Consider the following 24,669-nt stretch of genomic DNA (forward strand, 5'->3'; position numbering starts at 1 on the left):
GGGAAAGTGATGAGCATTCTCAGACAAGCCCAGCAGTTCCTACCATCAAAACCATGTTAGCTGAGGTACCCTTCATATCAAGGTGCAAGAGAAGGAGGCAAATGCTGCTGGTTTGAGAAAGATCTGTTAGGGATACGAACAGCAGCATTTCCCATCCCTTGCAAAATTAGTGAGCACAGGGGCTAACTTCAGCAACAACACACTCACACACTGGCTTGGACAACAGGAAAAGTCCTACATCAGCTTGTAGAAACAGGGCATGGGAATTATTGCTCACAGTGTTTTACAAGGTTTTTTTCCACACTTGAAAAAAGTCAAAGTAGTTTCTTAACTACATGAAGTTTATTTTCCCCCTCCTCTTAAAAGAACTAAGCTATGTTTGTATTTAAAAAACTTGTAATACAAAGAAAGAAAACCTGCTGATGACAAAATCTCACTTTTATGGGGCACATACATTGTTCAAACATTTCTTGTGAACAGTGTCATAAAAGGAACAACTTCGAAGTTCTTGATATACAGCACATTTTTTGCAATAAACCATTTAAACTAATAAGCCACTTTTGTTCTATTTTGCCATCTTTCAAACTTTTTTAACAATGTTTGGAAAAACAAACGCCATTCATTAAAAAGTCATAAGAATCATCAGCCATGCATACAATACTTCATCACTTTAGAGTCCATGTATTGATATATTCATGACTTATAAAAGGTAGAGACTTCGCAAATCATTAACCTACATTATTAACTGTTACAGCACCCAACAGCTTTCTCATGGTAATGACATGTAGCTACTTATTCCACCTTGTATTACTGTGGACACACCCAATGTGTGTATATGCCCATGCCCAATGTGTTTATAGCTTGAAACTGTTTATAAATTATTTATAAAAAAACCTTAAAATGAAAAATGCACCTGCATTTCTTTTTTTTTTTAACCATCTGGCCTCTCAAGACACAGTATGTGAGAGCACAAAGCAGACAACAAGATACATCTGATTTTAAGATGACAGATGAAGAAAAAGAGCTTTTGCTGTTTTAAAAAACATATATATCCAAGGCATTGACTACTCTTTGTTAAACTAACAGTGGAATTGTACAATCAAGAACGTAATTTTATGAAGTTTTAGATGAAGGGCAGTTGGAGAAGTGACACTTGACTGAACTGCAAAGTGAACACAAGGCCAGATTTAAACTTTCAATCAGTATAATTGCTTACCAATCTCAGCAGGTAGTTGCTTGATTTTGTTCTCTCGTATGCTAAGCATGGTGAGTTTTGACAAGTTTTTGATATCCTTTTCCACAGTAGTTATACGATTAAAGCGTAGGTAAAGGGTGGCGAGCGAGCCCAGCCTGTACACCACGGCTGGGATCTCGCGCAGCTTGTTATGCCGCAGGTCAAGCATGCGCAGCTTCTTCAAGTTATCAAGAGAGTCAGGCAAACTGGTGAGTGAGTTTTCACTCAGGGCCAGTGTCACCAGGTTCACGAGACAGCCCACCTCTGCTGGCAGGCACTGCAGTTTGTTACTGTATAAATAAAGTTCTGTTAACTGCGTTAGCTCTTTGATAGCTGATGGAAGCATGTGTATAGACCTCTTGGACAAGTCCAAGCGCATGGAATTCTCTTCCCGGCATTTATTTAGCTCTTTGATCACCTCAGCATTGCTGGATTTTTTGCGAGTACCTGTGGCTGGATTAGGTCTTTTTATCGTATTGTCCACCGAAAAAGCTACCCCAGGCTGCGTGCTACTGGAGTCCTTCTTTCCATCTTTGGCATCTTTCCCTTTGGTCTTGGGCTCCTTTTCTTTGCTCTCTTTCCCGAATCCTCCAGAGGCTTTAGCCTCCTTCTCCCTTTCCTTTGATGATGGGACTTTTGGATCCTTCTCTTTACAGTCCTTTTCTTTTCCTAGATTACTGCTCATGGTGACTCAATATTTAGCAAGCACCACATGAAACCTGTTTCTGAAGTCCACAAGAACAATTCACTGCTGAGGCAACAAGGATCCTTAAAATATGCAAGCGTTGAACCAAGGGAGGAGCTTCAGAGGTGTGATACCCATTTGCTACATATTGGTTCTGAAGGCACTCTTTCCTAATCCTGGTTTCAGGAGATTCAGCTGCAGAGATCAGATCAAATGCTCCGTATTAGTACTTCTGGAACACAGAATGAAGAGAAGCCAAAGTTAGTGTAAATACAAAACTTAATTTCAAGTTAAATGGTGAGTGTTTCTACATTAAGTCTTTGCTCACCAACTCAGGTTAATGATTTGTCCTTCTGTTCAACAAACGTCAATGAAAAACCCAGAGCTAAACAAAAAATACTATACATATTGCTCAGAAGACTCACTGTGGTAGAACACATACAAACTAGTATATACGAAGAAAGAAAAAGTACAATTCTTAAATGTAATACTGACTTCAGTACCACAAGGAATCATCTCACATCTTACCTGGTTCTTAGCACAACACTCTGGTCATAAACATGAATATTCTCTCTCCCCTCCATGCCCAATCAGTCAATAAAGATCTGCTATAATTTTAAGTGCCCACCTCTTCAAACAAACCTATACAAGCTTATTCTTTCAGCACAAAAAAGTTCCCATTCTGTCTACAGTGAAATCTAATACACTACAGTAACACAAATACTTTGCCTTGAGATCTTTTTGTGACCAGCTCTGAACCACAGGTCTCTGCTTTTAATGTAGAGCAGAACATTGTCACCAGTTTTCCGTCCTCTGAAGACCCAAACACAAGGACTTTTAAAATAAACTTACAAAAAGCCAACTGCAAGCCCAGGAAAAAAATGTATTATGCTTCAAGATAAGCAAAACTATGAAGGAGTTTCTTTTGAGAGTTTCTCTTGAGAGTAGGATACCTTAGTCAGTATTATCAGTCTTTCTCCCTTGATGACTATAGTGCAGCCTAATAACGGAACAAAGTCTGAAACCTATAAAGCCCTATTTACATTTTTACAAAATCATCATGCATCGTGGGAAGTAGCTTTGCTTCATGTTTCAATTCAAAACACACAACAGGCCCCAGAACTTCATGATTCCGAATACTCCAGGGAAGTTTTTGAATGTATCTTAATGGAAGAAAATAAACAATCAATGGCAACAATGACTTCATGTCTCCACGTCAGTCCACCTTTTAGCCTTGTTATGCAGCATTCACTGATGAAGAAAGTTTATTTTTGTCTCAGAAGAGTACCTTGTTTCCTCAGACACCTGAGCTATGTTTAAATACCCTTAAAACCTCCACAGGAGCTGTGTTGCTGTCCTGGCATTCCAGCTTTAGCACAAGTTCACAAGGCTTGTAATCAATATCAATTAAATGATATTTTGCATACTTAAACCATCAGCAAGTACTATAAACCCAAGTATGTTTTAGAAAAGCTCAAGTAACTATTTTGAATTGCAGTCATGCTGTATCTGTTTACCTTCATCTATAAACATGCATAAGGACAACATAAAGGTGAATGCTTTGCTCCATATATGTATTCACTCACATTTTTAAGGAAAGGTCAAGAAAATCTATATAAGGATGGCAAGGAGGACAAGCCACTTCACCTCAGCTGCAAATCAAGCTGTTGAGCAACAAAGCTCGAAAGAGAACCTGCTCAGGAGGCGCCTTCCAGTCCCGACCATTACTGCTGCAGTATTACAAAGTGTGCACTACAAACCCCACAATATTAAAAAAAGAAAAAAAGAAAACATTGCCTCCAGTTATTGTGCTCTAGACCACTCTGCTGTACTGGACCATGGCCAAATGTTACCAGCAGCAAGTAAAAATAGTTTTTAACTTGGAAATTTTCTGCACTGTTGAGTTTCCTAAAGCAGCACAAGCTGGTTCTTTACTGTATCCTTAAGATTTCCACACAGCTTTTACACCATCCATTAACTTGACCTATCCTCAAAATTACTAACCTCACTACATTATATTTTAAAACTTGTTCTCAGCACTGTATAATCTACATGCTTGTAAAACTCCAGTAAATAGGAGATGTAATGACTCCAAATGCAAAAACACAGCTGACTAAAGGGTGGGAGCCTAAAATGCCTGACAACATGTTTTCAGTATGAAAGGTAACACAAAGAATGGAGAACTACCACAGTTTCTAAATTCTGATAACACACAGAAAACTCAGCCATGCAGCAGTGCCAGACAAGCTACTGCTCCACATCAGGCCTCGACAGCGTGAAATACTCAAAGGGCTCCTGCTCTCATGAGCTTTCGGTTTAATCAAATTTGGACACACCAAGAGATTTGTTTCATTTTTTATGTGCACAGCAGCTGAAGGAGGTTTTGAAAGAGCCTCAGAAAGGAAAGACTGCTGGAGATTAGTACTGCTGAAAACAGCTCAGTAGTGCAAGTGCTCCAAATAATCTGCAAGCATTTCACTGCCTTTGTTAGCAATACCTTTAATTGTACCTAAAAAAAAGGGGGGAGGGGGCACTCCCAGTTACAACATGTTAAATTAATATTTCATTTTCTGGTAAGGAACAAAAATCTTTGGCTATACAAAAGAATAAGAATTGAAAAGTCACTAAAAAGCAGTATTTGAAACATAAAGAAAATTCAGAGCAAGACAAAGAGTTATGATCAGAGACTTCAATATCACCTCAGACTTAACAGGAGGCATTCAACTTGCTGGCAAGCCACAGGCACACATGGTTTTCTAACACACAGAAAGCAGAGCCAAGCTTACAGTGCAGCAGGCTTTCAAAATATACTCCCTGTTCAGGGGACAAAAGGCTAATGGATAGATGTACCACAACTGTGGCATCTTTATCTCTTTACTGAGCATTTTAATTTCTGCCTGAGACTACAACATGTATTTTAAGTAGTTTGAGAAGATTTAAAATCATAGAATCCATTAAGGCTGGGAAAGACCTCAAAGATCATTGAATCCAAGCATTAACCCAGGACCACAGTGTTCACCACAACCCCAAGAGCCACACGCCTTTCAGATACTTCCAGGGGTGGTGATTCCACCATCTGCACAACCTGTTCCAACAGCTGATCACGCATTCTCCTTCACTGGTACAACTTGAGGCTGTTTCCTCTCATCCTGCCACTTGTTATCTGGGACAAGAGACTGACCCCCACCTTGCTACACCCTTCTTTCAGGCAGATGTAGAGTGATAAGTTCTCCACTGAACCTCCTTTTCTCCAGGCTAAACACCCTCAGCTCCCTCAGGCCCTTCCTTGTAAGACCTGACTTAGCCTCCTTCTTTCCAAATGAAGTCATTCTCTAATACCTAGAAGGACTACAACCAGCACTTAAAAGGAAAAAGAAAAAGCTTATGATGAAACCTTTACCAGATGAAACACAACAGCAGGGGAATTACATGAAAGAAAATGCCTCAGCTGGAACAGCCTCCCCTCTCAGCCCCAGACAGCCCTAAGACTCTGATCTCTCCCTTTTTCAGCTCGCTCACCAGGGCTGGGATTCCCAACAGCAGAAGGTCCCACCATGCAGCAGGTTATCAGCCAGGTTTCACACAGTTTCTCTGAAAGCAGTAAATTCCTCTGCCACAAGGCAACATTTGTGTCATGGTGATTCCTTAACTCTGGCATCCCTGCAACCCTCCTTCCCGAAATTGTTCTATTTCAAGGGGGAAAAAGTCCCACAAAGTACAAGGCAGGGGCAGAACTGTAACTCATGACACAACCCTTTCTCTCCCTACAAGCCCCTCAGTCACCAACTTCCACAAGTGAAAGATGTCCAAGCAAGAAGTCTCCCTGCTGAATGACACTAACTTACCCCCAAAATTGGCCAAATCTGTGAAACTGTTCTAGACTGTCCTGTAAGCACAGCGTTGTGTTCTTGTATCATAACAGAGCCAGCAGAGGACCTAACAACTATTAGAAAATTCTCTTATTTCTAGTACTTTATAACTTTAATATTTGCCATTGCAACCTGTCTATAGAACTATTTTTAACATAGCTGTGTGAGATATAAATGAGAATATACATTTAATGATGCATGATGCTCTCAGGTAGCAGGCCTAAAAATCGTGCCCTTTCAGACATTAATGACCGAGTTTTGAGATAAAACTCAGAACTCCTCCAAACACAATGCTCAGAACTCAATCCGACCAGCATGAATACAAATGAAATGCACAACTTCACAAGCTGCTCTACAGAACTTCTCTTCCTATTGCAGATCATTCAAGCTGATGGGGTTACTCACATATATCAAGTCAAGCATGTATGTAAACTTTTGGTGGGCATGAGTAGGATTACATATACTATAGAAGAAGCTAAATTGGTTACAAAAGGTTATTCATATTTTTCAAGTCCTTTTGGTTAAAGGACAAGAGTCACCATCAATTCTAAACAAGCATTCATTCTATCTTAAAAGGAGAGCTTCTTCTAGACATATTTTTAGCAAAAGGAAATTCAGTGAAATTAGCCAGTTCTGCCAACTACTTCCATTTTCCAATGCTGTTCAAACTGACTTCCTGTCAATATTAACTGACATAAAAACATTTAACTATTATGTCCTGGAGAACTTGGAAAATTTAATAAGACTTGCTTGGCAAGGCATATGAAGGAAAATAAAACTTCTGGAGAAGTTAAGGAAAATAATCTCTTCCTTGTTCTGAATATATATTTTTTTAAGTAAAATATTTGTAAATAGCTATAAATAACCAACATCAGAGTTTTGACTCACTGGTCATGTCTGGTGAACATAAACCAGATTGTAACTTACGAAACTTCAGAAACAACTTCAGTCTAAACTTCAGTCTAACCTTCCTTACTGCCTGGAAAAGAGTAGAACAATGATATTCTATATTTTAATGATTTTTTTAATACGTACAAGTACTTGAAAAGAGATTTCAGTTACTCTGAGCAATACAACCTACAAGGTTTCTGCTTTATTAAAAGTGTGGTAATGTAGGAACAATCATGTCTGGGATTTCTAGAAATAATTCTAAACTAATCACAGCAATTTGGTAATATGAATGCTGATGTTTCCTAATCACTAACTAATACAATATGAGGCTTGAGATGAAGGATTTCACTCAGTTGCTATTCAAAGAATGCTGTAAAAGACTTAACAGTTTCCTACCCACTACTGCAGAACAATTTTACTGCCTCAGTCCAAACAAAATAATCAACTGTTAGTATTACTTCACAGTTTGGTAAAGACTTTCCCCCAACTACATATTTTGTATGAACAAACTCTGAAGCAGCTTGCATGCAGCTCTCTAATGAAATATGGTGCCAGGGCCACGCTGGTGCCAGGGTGCCCAATCCCAGGTGCAGGGGGAGCCAGTCAGCAAGAATGGCAGAGCTCACGTCGCTGACAGCACCCAGCTCCCTCTCCAAGCCTCCCTGCTCCTGCCCCGGGGCGGAGGGAACCCCCCGAAAGGGCCCATCCCTGCATGAGTTACTCTCAGCAGTTCCTCAGTTCTCAGAGAATGTGTTAAAGTGTCCTGTGGCTTGAATGTACATGGAAGTTTCCGGTGAGTTCACAGAGATGGCTTGAAGAAGAAATTATTAATTGAAATAAAATATCCTCCCACAGCTGAAATATTTCCCTCTCAAGTGATGAGGTTCATCAACAGCAGTCTTTCCTGCCAAAGGAAAATCATCATGGCACATCATCTTAAGCATGGTCACTTCACAGCTCCACCTAAACTCTTACTGGTTCCCCTTTGGTGTTCCAGTAGGCAAACCAGGCACTTTAAATCATCAACACTTCTAATATTCTGAGTGTGTATAAGGCAACATTTTCATTAAAGCCTAATACATTACACTCAGATGAAACAGAATTTTACTTCTGCAATGTAGCAGGAAACCTACAGGCTTGCATTTGAAAGGAAAATTCTTTACTACATGTATAATTTTGTATCATGGAATAGGAATGATTTTTGTCTTCATTCTCTGTACTAAACCCAAAGAGCACACACCACAGCTAGGACTTTTCAACCCAAATAACAGAAGAGGATCATTCCAAATATTAAACATGTTCAAGAAATAAGGAATCAGCTCATACTTGACCCTCCAGAATAAGCAGACAATGATCCCACAACATAATAAAAAGAAAATGTTTTGAGATTGCAATTCTGATCTAGGAAATTCTGATTAGTCAGCCCTAAGTGGCTTTGAACAACAAGGCAGAGTCCAAACACTATCTAGTAATTGCAACAACACCTGCTCACAAACAAACAACAAACAGAAATCTACTTTAGAAGTATTTACCCTTTCCTTAAAATAGCATGGGATATATCAAAAACATTTCATATTCCATGACAACACAAATATGAACACATCAATAAGCAATGGATAAAATTTCAAGCTTAGCCCAAGCAGCCACAACGACTTTGCATTCTCAATAACACACAAGCATGAGGGGGAAAAAAGAAAACTATGGTCACTACTTTCATTTGGAAACCCAAAGAGCTTAAGCCAAGGAGTCACTTGCAAACGAAGCACATTCTCTCCTACAATTTGCTAGCTTCAGACATCTAACCCAGTGTTTTCATCTGCATAAGTGATTTCAGCTTCTGCCACTGCAGCCACCACAGACCAGCTGGGACCAAACTGCTCAATCAGTCACCAGGTGGTTACACAGCTCCACTGAACACAAAACCTCATCCAGAAGTATGGAGACAGCATGGGAACCACCACAGATCAAAAATAGCTCTTCCTCTATCTCAGCAGCAGTAGTGCTCCTGAAACATGCCAGCTAGACACCTTCTTTCCTTTGGGAAGAACCTCCATTATTTCAGAGTACAGGACAGTGTAAAACTGTAAGGATCCTTCATGGCAGCTGCAATGATTGGCTTGTTCCATAGAGAAGGCTGACCATTAAATTCCTCTCAGTCCTGCAGGTGAGTGGCCAGCAGACAGCAGCTCACAGACTGCCAGTGTAGCCTGACTTCAGTATACCTGGATGTGGCCCCACTTTCTGCCCTAATCCCCTCACACAGAGAGCAGCTTGTTCCCTCCCTGCAGCACAGCCCGAGCCTGTGGAGCTGGGTAAGTGAGGAGCCTGGACCCTGACAGCTCACTAAGCCCTTTAGGATATCTTCATCTGCCAAAGGACTGCAGCCAAGACCATTCCCTGACTGCTTGCTGCTTCCATGGCTGCAGAATAGCTGAGCATAACCCAGTCTCGCATTCGAGCAAAACCTGGAGGTCGAAGGAAGAACTGAACAAACGTCAATCCGAAGGGGGAAACAACCAGACTGTTCCTAAAGGCTTTCAAAAGCTTTACTTGTGGTGTCTTAAATCCACAGACACATCGGTAACTGTAGGCACCTAATTACAAACCTATGTGCAAATAAACCTGAAGTTACTATAAATCAGAGAGAGATGTTTGGTGATTGATCATTTTGTGCTTGCAGGACCAGGCACATCTGCCAGGACATCCCACACGCCACTCCTCACACAGCTGTGCCTTTCCACGGCACACAGGAGGGCACATGGACGTTACTGCCACTTTCAAAGCTTTGGAATCCACCTTTTCACTCCCTGCTCGCCAGGTCTCCTGCTTTCTGGAAGTTTTTTGCTGCCGTAAATGCCAGGTCACGTACCAAAGTCCAGAGCTACCAGGACAAAAAGGCTCCACGCTCACAGACTGAAAGTCACCTACGACTTAAGCTCCCAGGAGGTCGAAATAATCTTTTGTGCCCTGCCTTTGAACTCACCTAGCAAGTACAAAAATATACAGACTGTGATTCATTTTGTGCACTCCAACAATATTTTTATGAACCATTTTGTCTTTTTCTCCTTTACAGGAAAACAACCCAGTAGTTTTTGGCCAAGGTATAAAGTACCATTTCATGTTTTTGTAGAAATAGACGCCAAGAGCAAGTACAAAGAATTCTGCTAACTCCATGTGGCAGCTTATTTTGATATGTAAAAAGGTAGTTTCTGCATGTGTGGCCCCCCAGCATGTACCTTTTGAGCTGCATGTCTCTGTTTCCATGGTAACTCGCAGTATCAGCAGGCTGTGTAATCCTGCATAATACATGAAATTTGAAAATTGTAACTTGCTAGATGAAACAAATTTCACGGGTTCAGTGCAGGTTCTAATATGCCTCAAAAAAGTTATTTTAAATGGACATACTCACCTAGAAAAACACAGTCCTCATTTTTGTGACTATACAAATTCTGTATCTATAGTGCCATAAAACCTTCCATGAGAGTAAGTGCTCCCAACCCACTCAATACCCTCCTTTGAATAAAGATCACTCTGCTGGAGCAAAACCTTACTTTCCACAATAATACAACTTCACTATTACCACTACACAGTATCCACATGCAACCATTCAGATCCCTCAACAGTTCCTATAAAAAGGAAACAGCCTGTCACACACAGCTTTGGTACAAATTTGACAGAAAATAGCACTGGTCCTGCCAAAGGTGATGACACAAACTTCAAACCAGCATCAAATATTTTTCTTTCAATCAGAATTTCCTTTGGGCAACAAAAACAATTTATCAAAACAAAACCTACCAAACAGGAGACAAAACAAAAATGATAGGAGAGAAATGAAACAGACAAAGCAACAACAGAGCAATATATCTACTAATTATCTGTATTATCAACAAATTAAGTTCTGTTGATCCTACAGAAATTGAGACAAACCACACACTAACTCCCATCTTGGCTTAATAAAACAAAGCTCCATTCTACCTAGCATAGTATCCCATCCTGGCTCCTACCAGCAACATAGAATTATCCAGCAAAAAACCAAAACCTTACTTATTGCAGCATTTCTCTTTGTTTCTTTGTCTCTGAATTTGATGCAGTAAGTTTGCTCATCTCCTTTAACATGCTTTTATGTAATAATTACGACCATTTCACAAAGTTCAGTGCGGGATGACTCCCAGTCCCTTGAATTTTCTGACCATAATTAGTGACTGTAAGTCACAAGATCCTTTTGCAGAGGAATACTATGCTAGGGAAAAAACCTATCTAAAAATCAACTTAAAATGTGCTTTTAATGCAATTCTGAACATGAAAAGGAGCAATGACTCTTTACCTTCTATGTTCTAGCAAACAAAGCCACAGTAACTACACTGTGGCAGCTCAGCAGTGAGCAATATCTGGCCCCTGTTCAGGTTTTTTTTTTTCTTGCTAAAATTATTTGCAGTTCTTGATATTCAGCTGAGATGAGAAATGCCTGGATATATTTGTTTTATTGAACATCTAGTTTAAATGTAACTAATGTATAGAAAAAGAAATATGCAGTAGCATTTACTTTCCAACTAACATTGTGAGTTTGGAAGATATACAAGTGTCTAGCAAAGTCAAAAAAATATATTTACCCACAAGTTTCCAATTATACACCTCCTCACTTTTAAAATTCATGAACAGGTTTTACATCTGACCTGTTCTCAGAAAAGAACAGATCAGAACAGATCAGCATTCCACCCAGACAGAAGATAACCACTATAGTTGGCACCAAATTTGCTGCAACCTAAGTGTACATTTCTGCTTCATTACAACTAATTAAAATAAAATATATTTGAAAATTGTGCAATTATCTACTAGTTGTTTTCTTTAGGAAGACACATTTTTTCAAAAGGTTGCATTATGTATTTAAGTATTACAGGAAACCAAAACAACTTTATAACATTCTAAATGAAAAATCAGAAGTATCTACACATCTTCCCCCATTACTGCTTCACCAATGAGTTTCACCAGTGAGTTGTTTTGGTTTTTTTTATAAGCTGACCCTTTCAGATAAATGCATCTTATCTCCTGAAAGTGAACTGATTCAGGCCAAGTTAGAATATAGATAGAACACCAGTACAAAGAAACTGCTGTGTTTCAGATAACTAGATACAAGTTAAAACACTTTAATCACTTTAATCTCTTTTTCCCAGCCATCATTTGCCTAAACATTATATGACAGACCACTTCTGCCCTCCAAGTACTCTTATTCAGAGGCAAGAAGTACAAACTGCCAAAGAGAAATGGTGTTTTTCCTGTACTGTGTGTGTCCACTCCAGCCGGAGTTTGATTTTTAACCCCTACATTTCTAAAGTTAATTTCATTCTGCCCACCCAGATTCAACCTGCAGTTTCAACCGGACTGTGTATTACTCCCTCCCTGTCCTTGCCCTCTTGTGCTTCATTACTGCACATGGTTAAACAGGTTCCACGTTCCAATGGGCAGACCACTGTCCTGCACTGCTGCTTGAAACAATGCTCAACCACAGCTGGAGAAGCCAAAGCAACTTAGAAATACCTTGGGGAACTTTGTAAATTAACGGCACGATAGAAATGTGGGCTCATTATCCACTCTGAGGAGGTGATGAGGAACAGAATTGCTCCCAAGCCTCATTCAAAGCTTTCAACTGTTTTTCCCCATTGCATGTAACAGAATTAAACAAAATTACATAAAGCAGTGTAATACTTAAACAAATAGATGCATTCTATAGCATTTGCAGGTAACACTGTATACACTGTATACAGCCAGTGCTCTGTGGCAAAGGCTTCTTCAATCATGTTGATTTTTATTAGACTTCACTCTTCAAAGCCAGTATTTACCAGCATCTGCCTGTCAGCCTTGGGACTTTTTGGGGTTGGAGAGAAGGGCCTTGAGGGGACATAAGAATAGAGGGAAAAGGTGAGATGATTTATTTGGTTCAGCTGTTTGTAAGACTGACAGCTGATAAAAGCACATTGCTTTGTTCATTTGTGTTGAAGGTAATCTTAACACCAATATCATCAATACAGCATTTTGAGTTTAAATTAGGGACTTTGGATCTATTAAAATGTCTCTGCCACATTGCATTTCACTGCAGATTCACTCCTGGTCACTTTGAAACTCTAACAAGAAAACTGCAAGGAGTTCCTCTGGCAACAATGTGGTGAGTATTTCATAAACCCTGAGCCTGCTTCACCTCCTTGACTCCTACACACCAACTTCTGATAGAAGGCATTCCCACAGCAAGGCAAACACAGAGTGGCCAAACAGGCCTTTCCTTTCAGCCCAGACACTCTCCTTCTGCCCTCCCCATCTTCCACTGGATCACAGCTGACAGGCAGAGGAGAAAAGCTCCTGCCTGGAGCACAGGCAAGCTGAGAAACAGGCAGGAGCTTGAACAAGGATGGGAGGGGAGGCACGGATGGTGGGCAAGAAGCAGCTGATAAGGAACTCTACATAAGAGAGCATCACACATATATAAAAATACTGAGAAAGTAATCAGTCAACAAGCACCACTGCTGCTCCTACACATTGCATGGAGAAGAGGTGTCAGAGATGGCAACTCATATGCAGTGACTGGAGAAGTATTAAACACGTTCTGACAAGCACAGTCACCTGAAGCACTGGAAGCCACCTCATTAACACCTGTCTAATTTTAATTGCTTTATATTACTGTGCTGGTTTAAAGGTAAACTGGTGGGAGAAATGAGAGATCATAAGTCAGAGCTGAAATTTACTAAAAAGATTACAATAAATACAGTGATACAGAGAGAACTTGGTTTTAACCCCCAGATGTATAACCCAGCACCCTGGGGCACGAACAGAATGGTGTTCATTGACCCCTGTGCTGAGCCCCACGTGGTTCCTCTGAGTACAAAGTAAAAGGAAAGGAAAACCTGTTGGTGAGGATAATGGTTGCAGTCTTGTTGAAAGTGGCAGTCTCAGTTTTACTGAGGTTCTCATCCACCTCTGGATCCGACGAGTTGTACCCAGACTGACCAAACCCCAAGATTATACATGCCCAGGTTCAGGTGGGAATGTCCAGTACCTCCCCCAGGACGAGGAGTTCCATAAGGAGTGATTTAAGTCTGTGAGTCATGGGATATTTTTTAACTCATTGATGGTCTGGGTCGTTATAGCTGCCTATTGTGCCAGTCCCAAATAGCCCATCAGCAGACATGACCCCTCAGGCTGGGTATGAAGGTGCTGCTGCCTCCCTGGAGGGGAGTTATCCCAGCTGAGTCACTGGTGTGACGACAGAAACACTCCCCTCTCTCCCAGGGTTCTTTAACACCCAGCTTGTAGCCTGAATGCCCTCAGGTGTGCCCTGGGCAGCTGCTGCAAATGATCCATTAGTAACAGTTCATCAGACATTACACAGAGGGTGTAGAATACGCAGTTTTGGTTATACCCACACAGTGATAGACTGGTCCTGGCTGCTGTAACCAGGACAATTGCAAACTTAATTTTCATCACTTTTTAGGAGTATTTTTATCTAATTTTTTACATGTTTTTCCCCCCATGTAACACTGGATGCATTAGCATTACAAAAGAAAAACCCCAAGCATGGCAGCATTTGAATTTATTGCAAGTTCTTCCACATTCTTACAGATTCCTAAGATGATCCCAGAGATTTCTTTCCCAGGATAGAAGATAAAACTGAAAAAAACAATGAAGAGAAAGCAAATTCTGTTCACCTTCCTAGGAAGAACCATGAACTGTCCAGATCTAGCATGAATACTCCTCATGCTCACCTTGGCTATTCAGGAGCCTGATGCAAAGAACACTTCAAGCCTGACATCCAAAAGACTCCAAACAGCATTAAATACTATTCTGCTTATAACTACAAGCCTGATTAAAACATTATTTTACATATACTAACAATTCTGGAAAATGCATGATAAATTGGGTCTCTTCACAGGAACAAGATGTTTTCCTTCAAAAGAAAAAAAAAGAAAAAAGAAAACCACTATGATCCCTTCCAAGCAGATTCTTTAAAATCTGTTCAGATGAAGCATCCCTTTTTTTTCTAAAAAAACCAAAAGGTCTCCTATGACATTTTTGCTAGAAACAGTGAAAACATGATTTCTGCTTATCAAAAATCAACTCCATGATACACTCTTTAGCACACTTGAAAGGCTTGTGTACTGTAAAAGTAGAAAGTAGCAGCAATGTCAATCTGAAAACAGTCACAGAAAAAATTTACACACACGATCCGAATTAAACAACACTGTAGAAATATGATGCTAAAATAAGCCTTTTATCTCACCACTTTCAAAAAAAAAAAGAATGGAAATCTGAAAAAAAATGATTAAAAATCAGGCTAGCTTAGAACTGCATGAAAGTTCATATCACTATCCAAAGAAAATTAAAACCAAAATTGAACTGTATGCCTATTTATACTGAATTACTGTTTTTCACCTTATTGCCCTTTGTTTTAGGAAAAAACCCACGTTATTTATAAATGCCTAAGTAATTTGGAAAGGAATCATCTGATCTGTTTGCGAACATGTAAAAATGCAACTTCTACACTAGCTCAGGCACAAGACAGTGTCTCACCAGACCTGCTGGACTCCGATACTTGTGCCTTGCAAAATCTGTTTGCATGAAATAAATGGAGCAGAGGATTGCACTAGTCTGTGCAAGCTGAGAACAGGTGATTCACTGCATTCAGACTGCCCACATCTGCTTCTCTGAGCTGCACAGAGGCGGGGACTGGTCCCAGCTGCTTGCAGTGACCTTGGACCACACCCGACCTCCACCACAGAGCTTGCCAAAGTGATGGAGCCTCGATTTTTGCACTGATGCACAAGGACAGGAGGGGGGTATTGCAACCACCTCAGTGGCATTCACACAGGTAGTACAGGTTGAAGCAATCCAGATTAATGGAGAGAGAGCCCTTTTCAAACCAAGCACTCAGAAAAAGTACACAGCCTCACAAACTGACTACAAGGACTGAACAAATTTTAGTATGACAATATGCTCCAGAACAATATGTTCAGAATGAAGGTACTATATTTATATATGAACAGTATGAGGATACAAGAAAATATCTGAGGATGCGAGAAAAGAGTTCCTGAACAGAAGGAAAAAGAAAAAATTGAAACACTGTAGAGGTATCTGAACCTCTAAAACCAAATCAGTTTAACAGGGAAGTTCATTAACTAATCTTAACAAATACTTGCCATTTATTTGTTCCTTTTTTTACTCAACCATTCTCAAAATAGAGGGAAGGGAAGAAAAAGCACAGAAATGACACTTCTCAGGAAAACATAAAGAATCATAAAAAGAGAACAAACACAAGTACAGGTAAAAGAGAGATGACAACCAGACAGGAGTACTGGGTACAGGCTGCAAGAACTCCAAGTATAACAGTGTACAGGAATAACAACCAAAGAGCAAGAGCAGGCAGGCAGACAGACAGACAGAAGAGAACCAGCTAAGAAAGATACATGGAGCAGCACCTGAACTGGTGTGACCCCTTCAACAGAGTACGGCCAATGCCACCTTCTCAGCAAGGCACAACATGCCAGTGCTGTATTCCTCCACCCTGTCCCAAGCCTTACTCCATTCCTCCCTTTGCTGCAAGGCAAGAAACAGACCAATTACATCAAGTCTTTTATTCCTAATCAGGGCTAAAGGAGAAGCATGTGGCTGATGAAACCTTCTCCTCCAGCCTCCAGCTCCCATGATTCTTGGACATAAGGTTGTGTAAATGGGAGCAGCTTCTCTCTCCCACAATTCCAACTTCCTTCCCTTCTTACATTCTCTGACAATAATTCCTCAAACAGAAGATGGAGAAGAAGTTGCAGTCTGAAGAGCTGAGTATCACTTGTTCGTATTGCGCAAATTCCTACGAAACCAAAAGCTTCTGTAATTCTTACACAGACGGAGAGTAACATAACTAGTCTGACTATTGTCAGCATTGGCTTAGTATAGAAGTAACTTAAGTGCTACAGACATGCACTTTTTTTTAATGAATATACACATAAAATCACTTCATATTAAATCAGCATCCTATGGGGATCAAATTCAGATATGATGCAAAAAGGGAAATTTCAATTTTAAATGATTCTTCCTTGCTAAGTCTAAATTTGATCTGTGGTTGTGAGGACTACCAGCTGGAAACATAAGTGAGAGAAAGAGGTTTTAACCACAGCCCTTCTTGTTTGACACACTGTGTGCTGTTCTCTAACTCCTAAATTCCTCATGTCAGATCTGTGCAGATGATACTATTTCACTGCTCACTTCTCTCACAACCCAACTCTAGCTAATTTTACAGAGCAAATAACATTACCACTAAATCCAGGCCAGATGATCCCTGCCAACAGTCAGGCTCATCACTGTGGGCTGCAGTCAGCATGATCATCCAGAGCACCACCTCTTTCCTACTTCAAGCATTTATCAATAAATCATTATTTTGATTTGTTCTCCCCAGAAGAATGTGATATCTTCAAGGAATGCTTTTACAAGTCCACTTCCTCTATCATATTTACAAACACACCATAACTGGAGGAATCTGCTAGAAAATTATCTATCCCCTCCATCCTTTGGCCATGCCATTAGTATGTCTAGATGAGGCTACAAAGTGCTATCCAAGAAAAAGTTCAGTGCCCAAACTAGTCCTTGCCCAAATAACCCTTCCCCCTGTTCTTCAGAAAAAGGGATGCAAATCACTTCCCTGCAAGAAGTTTTGGCCTGTGCACTAAGCCATGCTGCCCTGCATGCTCAAACGTAACAGCCCTGCTTGCATATATAATATACAAAGCTGTTAACAGAGATACAAAAGATTGAACATCAAATAAAAAATAAGAGATAACACAGCAAATCTAAATCAAGCTGAAAAAATACCGTATGTTCCAGTTACAATTTTTTTCTCATCTGTATTATCATCAGGAACTCTCAATTTGTTTTTTATTATTTCTACATATTATTTCAAATATCAGAAGACTTGCATAAAAGCCACATTACTTTTTCAAGAATCCTTACCTGTCATCAGAAGTACTAAAACAGAGCTGGGAGTGATCCACAAGTGACTTTGGTGAACACCACAAACAGTGCAAATTCTCAGCCCCTCCTTTAGATATAGATATATAGAGATGTAGATACATAGATAGATACACATAAAATGGTATAATTACAATGGTGTCAGCATATCAGAACACATACTGAAAGTGACCCTTAAAGGAAAACAAAAAAGCTTGACTTAAAAGAACCAACTGCTTTGCACTGGCTAATTAGTCTGCTCTGTGATCCCATATTTAAGCAAGCTGGGATATTTTATTTACATTAGACTGCTAGCACTAGGCAATGCTAAAAGCTGCATGTTAATAATAATAATAATCAAAACCAAGCAGTAGTCTCAGATGTAAAGTGCCAATGATCACAACAGAAGAAGAGAACAGACCATACAACCAGTCTGGTAAGAGAACTGACAGTGCTTGCTAGATGGTAGTTAAGAGTTTTGGCAGCAAGGAAAATGAGACTCCAAACGAATCCTGAATGTTGGGGTTCTGGAATTATCATCTCTACAATGGATCAATGAAAACCTTGCTTTGGAGTAGCTATCTAAAAAGTGGCCAAAAGCTGGGCAAAAAGTAACATTTCCGGAACAATTAATTCTATTCTATTAATCAAGCTTCGCCCATTCACTTTTGGTAACTGAAGAGCAGCACATTTGTACTGGATGAACATCTGCACACACCTGCAGTACATGTGAAAGACCCATCAAAGGAGAACCCCACAAAAGAAGACTTGCTAACCAGCTCCTTAGTCTCTCATGTAGTTCATAAATGAGGGTATACCACAATGAATTTACATAAAAATCATAACTAAGATATCCAAGGCTGTTGCCCATCTCAGCCTCCACTGCTTGAGAAAGTTGCTTAGAGAGGAAAAAAAACTTACACTTGAAAGGAATTTAAAGGGTCTGAGCAGTCATTTTACATTTTAGACTTAAACAGACAACTTGAAACTCCATGAGCTTTTATAGCCATACACAACTCAAGCAGAACTCTCTGTAGCAAATCCTCCTTTTCTCTTCACATGACATACAAGTTACTGCCTTATCACCGAAAAAGTGCATGAGGAAGTTCAAATCATTTTAAATTTCTATTTAGAAACAGCATTTAGAAAGTAGCACTCATGTACAAACCTTACATGCTCTCTCCCCCTACTTGCATTTGAAAACTTTAAACCTCTAGACAGATTTGCTAACAGAGTAATTCAATGGTGGAAGCAGAGCAGTTACTTGGAAAAAGTTCAGACATGCACACACACCTGAGTGTGTGAATTAAGATGAACAGAGGCAGGAACCCTCATGTTACCTAGGAAAAGGGAACACACATATGTGTAGCAATGAGTAGTTTTCAGGCTCTGTACGCCCTTTTGCCTTGCATTAACTTGTTTCTCTGTCACAAAATAAGATATTTACAGTCAAAATTACACAAATTTATTCTGGACCATTTCTTTTTGTTGGAACTGAATGGAATGTATTTTCACTGTTAATTATGTGGCTTCAAAGATGAAGAGAGACCAAAAATTACACTGTAAAAGTACAAAACAATGAGAAAATCAGCAGAAGCAGCTCTAAAGCATAGATTACCATGCTATACAACTGATCAGTTTATATTAAATATTTTTGAAAGACAGCCAACAAGCTGGCCCAAGGAACCAACACTGTGCAAACTGTGAAACTCTCCCTGCTAACATAATGCAGGTTTAAGTGGAAAAGAAAAAAAAAACCAAACCGGTTTCAGTAGACACTGAAAATCACAGGAGTGAAAGCTGTGACACACACAGATTTCTCATTCCAAGACTTTACAGGTTGACATTAATACATAAGCATTTGCCTATAGAGACTGAGGTTGTATGTCCATACTTTATATACACCATTAGCTTAGAAACTAAGATGACAGCAGATTTCTTTTAGTATTACTAAGACAGAGGATCGTTAAAGAAACAAGAGGTCACATACAGACTACAACCACCTCAGGATCCTTTCAGGCCACATGACTGCTTGTTACAGCACTGCATGTTCAAAGATCTACCACACTACTATCCATCAGTAAAGGTTTCACATCCATTTGCCTTGTCCCACCTTGCACTTGTCTGGAAGGAGTGGGGAGTTTGGGGTTGGGATCCACCTCCATTCCTTAACCATGCTGAGCTTGGCATGGGTCACCCATCCAGGCAGGCTCCCCAAGGCATGTGATGGAACCGGGTTTCAGGTCCCACCAGCTCCCAGCACGGAATGTAGAGCAATCCCATTGCCATTGCTGCTGATAAAAATCTTTCCTGTAATTTCTGTGCCTTGGTTCACCTACTCTAATGAAAAAGGAATATTGCATATCATGGAACAAGGCCAGAAAGTTAATTCATAGAATCATAGAATTGATTGGGTTGGAAAAGACGTCCAAGATCATCAAGTCCAACCTTTGGTCCAACTCCAGTCCCTTTACCAGATCATGGCACTCAGTGCCACATCCAGTCTCAGTTTAAAAACCTCCAGGGATGGTGAATCCACCACCTCTCTGGGCAGGCCATTCCAACACCTGATTACTCTCTCTAAAGAATTTTCTTCTGATTCAAAACTATAAAAGGCTACAAGGGCTTTCTAATACTGCAACAGCAACTTCAGAAATAACTACGATTTTCTCAGGTTTTTGAAGCAGAATACTTCACCAGAAGCAAAGGTTTATCTTGAGATACAAGTAGCTGCTCCAGAAGAGAAAAACTAGTTCTTTATTCTCCTCTCTTTTATTTTTAGACAACCTGATTTTGAGAAAAACATTTGGGTTTTCGTTACCACAGGAGGGCAGGAGCATGTAATGCTACTGTGGATTTCTTCTCAGAGAGAGCAGAACAAACAGTGGGAGCTGGAACGCAAAAAGAGCCAAGTCAGAGACCCGGAGCGTGATGAAAATTCAGTCATACCAGCAGAGTTAACTGCTTGTTAATGAAGGCGTATGCATCCCATCTGCTGACTACAGAAGAGCTGGAATGGTTTCAAAAACAGTCCAAGACAGGCATACCATCAAATTTATGATGCAAATGTGTGATGCACACTCAAAAGTTTACCCCTGATTTTGGCAGGGCTGAGTACAGACCCAGACACACAGGGGCACTGGGGCTGCAGGGCATGAACCACGTCCTTGTCACACGTTAACTGTCACTGCCCGTGGAGAATAGAAATCCTTCCAGTGGAATTTGTTTATTCATTAATTCTGATTTCAGGAGAAAGTTCTGGCTTGCACCCAACAGCTAATTGGTTCAATAAACAGCATCTCAGTTCAGAAGAAGAAAACATGATACTACTGTGAGAGCATGTAACTGAAACCTCGATATCTGTTTGGTTATGACTTAGGGCTGGACTGAAAAGAGACTGTTTTAAAAGACAAGACAGGATACAGTTCAAATGCAAGAAATAACTACCGACATTTATTTGAAATCTTGTTTCTGGGAATAAAGAAGAGAAAATACTAAAATGTAAAAACGTGCCTAGTGATGACCTAAAACACAGAAAATGAATTTATGGATGATGCCATGGGAAAAAAAAAATCCAGGTTGTTGTATTTATTGTGTGAATTACAACTCAGGGGTACAATATTTAAACTTTTGTTCCCTCCTAACCTCCTAACTAGGCCTGCCACACACAATATGCTATAAAGAAAGCTGCCAGTTTCTTTGAGTATTCCAAAAAGCAAATACACAGCCCATCATGAAAAACAAATATGATAACCTGAAATCTGTCATCATCCACTGTCTAGGAGTTTAAAAGAGCTAAAGGGACTTAGCAAAACAAAATCATTGCACAAAGTCAAGTTCTCAGGTATCTTAATTCATGCTAGTATTTACTAACATAAATTTCCCTTTTCATGAAAAGTAATAATCTAGAATTTTTAATTTAATAGAGCTCTGTAACTGCCAGTATTATAAAATTCTCTTTAATAAGAGATATTTCAGGTTCTCCAAGTACTGTACAATAGCCATCAGACTTCAAGAACTATTAGAATAGTAATTGTCACAGATTTAGTATAGTAACAAGAACGTTTGAGCTGAGCCTTCATTTAACCCATCCAATCCTTCAACAAGAAAATTGTGCAAATCACTCCAAATTATGCATATTTTATAGGATTTTTCTTGGCTTTAGACCCTTTGACTGTACAATCATTTCTTTACAAGAAACATTTTTAAAAGTCTTATACTCTAAGGGTTATGTCAGAAGCAACAGCAAAATGGGTTTTCATGATAAGTCCTTCATATTCTGCTATGATCAGCATTTTGCAGGACTGCATAGATGGATTCTCTGGTAGCCCTTCACTTCCTTGTTTAGGAGGTCACTATTCTGCACTTTCTTTTTATAAAGATCTATTTTTGACTGCTGTGGACTTTTGTTTACATATTAAGCCACCTGATGCCTCCAGCAGCCATATAGTTTGCTAGTGAAGTCATTTTCTCTCTGCTACACAGAGTGACTCCGTGTAACCACAGCTCTAAACAGGAGCTGGTATTTACAGCAATCTGCAAAAGGCTCCTGTCTGTGCAGTTATCCCTCAGAATTAAAAGAAATGCACAGTTCTGCTTTTCTGCAATTGAGGGGGAAGGGAAATATAAAAGAGCACAAAACTCTAACATCACAATTTCAGAAATACAAGTGTTCATCTAATGAAGAGATTAACAATTACGCAATTATTTCCTTGCCTTGGACTGCTGAAGGTTGATGGGGGGTTGTTGAGAGAATCACTGAGAGAGATTATAGGATTTTTTTAATGAGGATGGAATACGCTGCAGTATTTTGATAGATTAGTTCTAACATGAAGGAAAAATAAAAGTGCAGCTGAGAACCTGAACCAGTCTATGGCACGATGCACTTCACTCAGCACCTGCAGTTGCTCTGTATGCAGAGCTTTAGCCAATAATCTACAAATTTACTACAACCTTCACCACTGTGCTATTCAGGCTTTAAGTCACAATGACACATTGAATTGATTTCTTTTGTTTAAAAAAAAATCTATGCAACAATTAAAACAGTAAAAAAAAGGATTTTTTCGTTTTAAGTATTTTGACACGGTGTGAGTATTTCATCCCATGACAACTCTCAATAACCATGATTAATGCTGTGTATTAAAAAACAGCTTATAATTTTCAGCATCAAAAAATATAACAGTGAGAAATCTTATTATACTGAAACTGGACAGTTCACCTGCTATAGTCACACAGACTATCACTACTGCCAGTCACAGAACAGAAGCCTCGCAATCAACAGAGAGCAAAGTCCCGTGCCAAGATTTAGACGACTGGGACACAGGCGAGAGAAAGGAAAAGAGAGAAGTCTGACTCCCCAAAATCATTGCTGCACCTCAGCTACAAACAAATATCAGGCCTCGTCATTTTGGCTGCCAGTCAGGTATTTCTTCATAAAAGCAAGAAATACACTTATTTTTCTTCCCAGTCTGCACAACATGCCAGACCAATGGATCACTCTGACCATTCGAACAGTCACAAAAAAATTCTCCAATTTCTGATTAAATATTAAGTCCTATTAGGATGGAGACACTGAAAACATAGATCTAAAAACAACAGCAAATCCTAAAGTGGTTTTGCCATATTTTTTTGAGATACTAAACCAACATTACCTGTAATATCTAATGGATAACTAAAATCCATATATATCTATACATGAAGTATAGATACACTACATCTTAGGGTTCTCAGGTCAGTGGTTCAAGATTTTTGTTATTCTTCCATATAACATTATTTAACCTTGCATTTTCATGCCCATCACTATAAATAATTATTCTAAACTTCTAGTAGACCTAAGTTTTTGACAGGATAAGTGTTAAAAATACTGCATTATAGTAATACATATGTTGTTTGCAGCACTATGCAGAATACTTCATATGTATGTGAATCATCAATCACCATACAGAAGTCCTAAGTAAATTTAGGATTCTTGCAATACTATCACTTACTGTTTCAGAAAACTGTTTTCATAACTTAAATTCTAACAACATGGTAATTCAGCTTATCCTTAACCTGAGTAACTATTACGGCTTTAATACATACGAACAAGTGCAAGAGTGACAACTCTACTAACATCAGATATATTAAAAAGAAAGACTAACATTTGATTTAAACAGCTTTCTTGCTGCAGTTCTCACACATTAAACCACATAAGGCAGAGCAAACCCTACCCTTAGGATTAGAACTGATTAGCCAGAAAATAGAAATAATAATTTCATGTACTACCATGCCCAAAATTTGACACATTACATTAATAACAAGATTATAGCCACAAGAAATTAATCCACATCTTTAAAAGTTGGCATCTGTGATGATACTAAAAAGTCTCTTTGTATCTACTAATCACTAAATGTGATACTAATCACTGCTCTGTTTAACACTGTAAAGCAAACTTTGACAGACAGGTCATGGCAATCTGCCACCCATTCCCAAAAAGAGTGTCTGCTTTCAGTCACACCATCGTATTGACACTTTCAAAGGAAATTTGGGATGCTTCTGGTACAGTTAGTCATAAGTCGTCATAACGAACGTTTTCAGCACCAAAACAATGGTGGCACAATATCTCACATTCCTTATGCACAAAATACTCTCACAGACATCCATAGGATTTCTGGAATTAATGCAAAACCAAGTCTCAAGCAAACGTGTTTTGCAAACCCAAATATAGTGAGTTTAGAAATAGTTGGTGAAAAACTACTCAAGCTCGAATTTCTTTTTGCCTCCAAGTGCATGTATCAACCTGTGGGCTGAAAGGAGTGGGAGACTAGAACATGGCTAAGTTAAAATTGCACCTCATCACAAACAGGCTTCACTATTTAATAAAGATGCACTTCAGAACCCCTCTCTGAAGCAATACCAACCACGAACAAGATCTGTGCTACAGAAAGAACCTATTTTAAAGCCCAGCAGTCAAAGCCGTGAGTGAATTGAGATGTGCTGCAATATTTATGCAGCCATTATAATGCAAA

General features: G+C 39.4%; 1 protein-coding gene across 2 annotated transcripts in view; it reads right to left on the reverse strand.

Moving 5' to 3' along the window:
- The window catches only part of SHOC2 (SHOC2 leucine rich repeat scaffold protein), a 72,024-nt gene that overhangs the window by 42,894 nt on the left and 4,461 nt on the right, over window positions 1-24,669 (reverse strand). For both annotated transcript variants that reach the window (XM_071564482.1, XM_071564483.1), the window contains exon 2: window positions 1,217-2,151. In XM_071564482.1, the coding sequence (XP_071420583.1) occupies window positions 1,217-1,919 (703 nt within the window). In that variant the 5' untranslated portion in view covers window positions 1,920-2,151. The remainder of the gene's footprint in view (window positions 1-1,216; window positions 2,152-24,669) is intronic.

This window comes from Pithys albifrons, chromosome 9 (genome assembly GCF_047495875.1).
Source record: "Pithys albifrons albifrons isolate INPA30051 chromosome 9, PitAlb_v1, whole genome shotgun sequence".
NCBI lineage: Eukaryota > Metazoa > Chordata > Aves > Passeriformes > Thamnophilidae > Pithys > Pithys albifrons.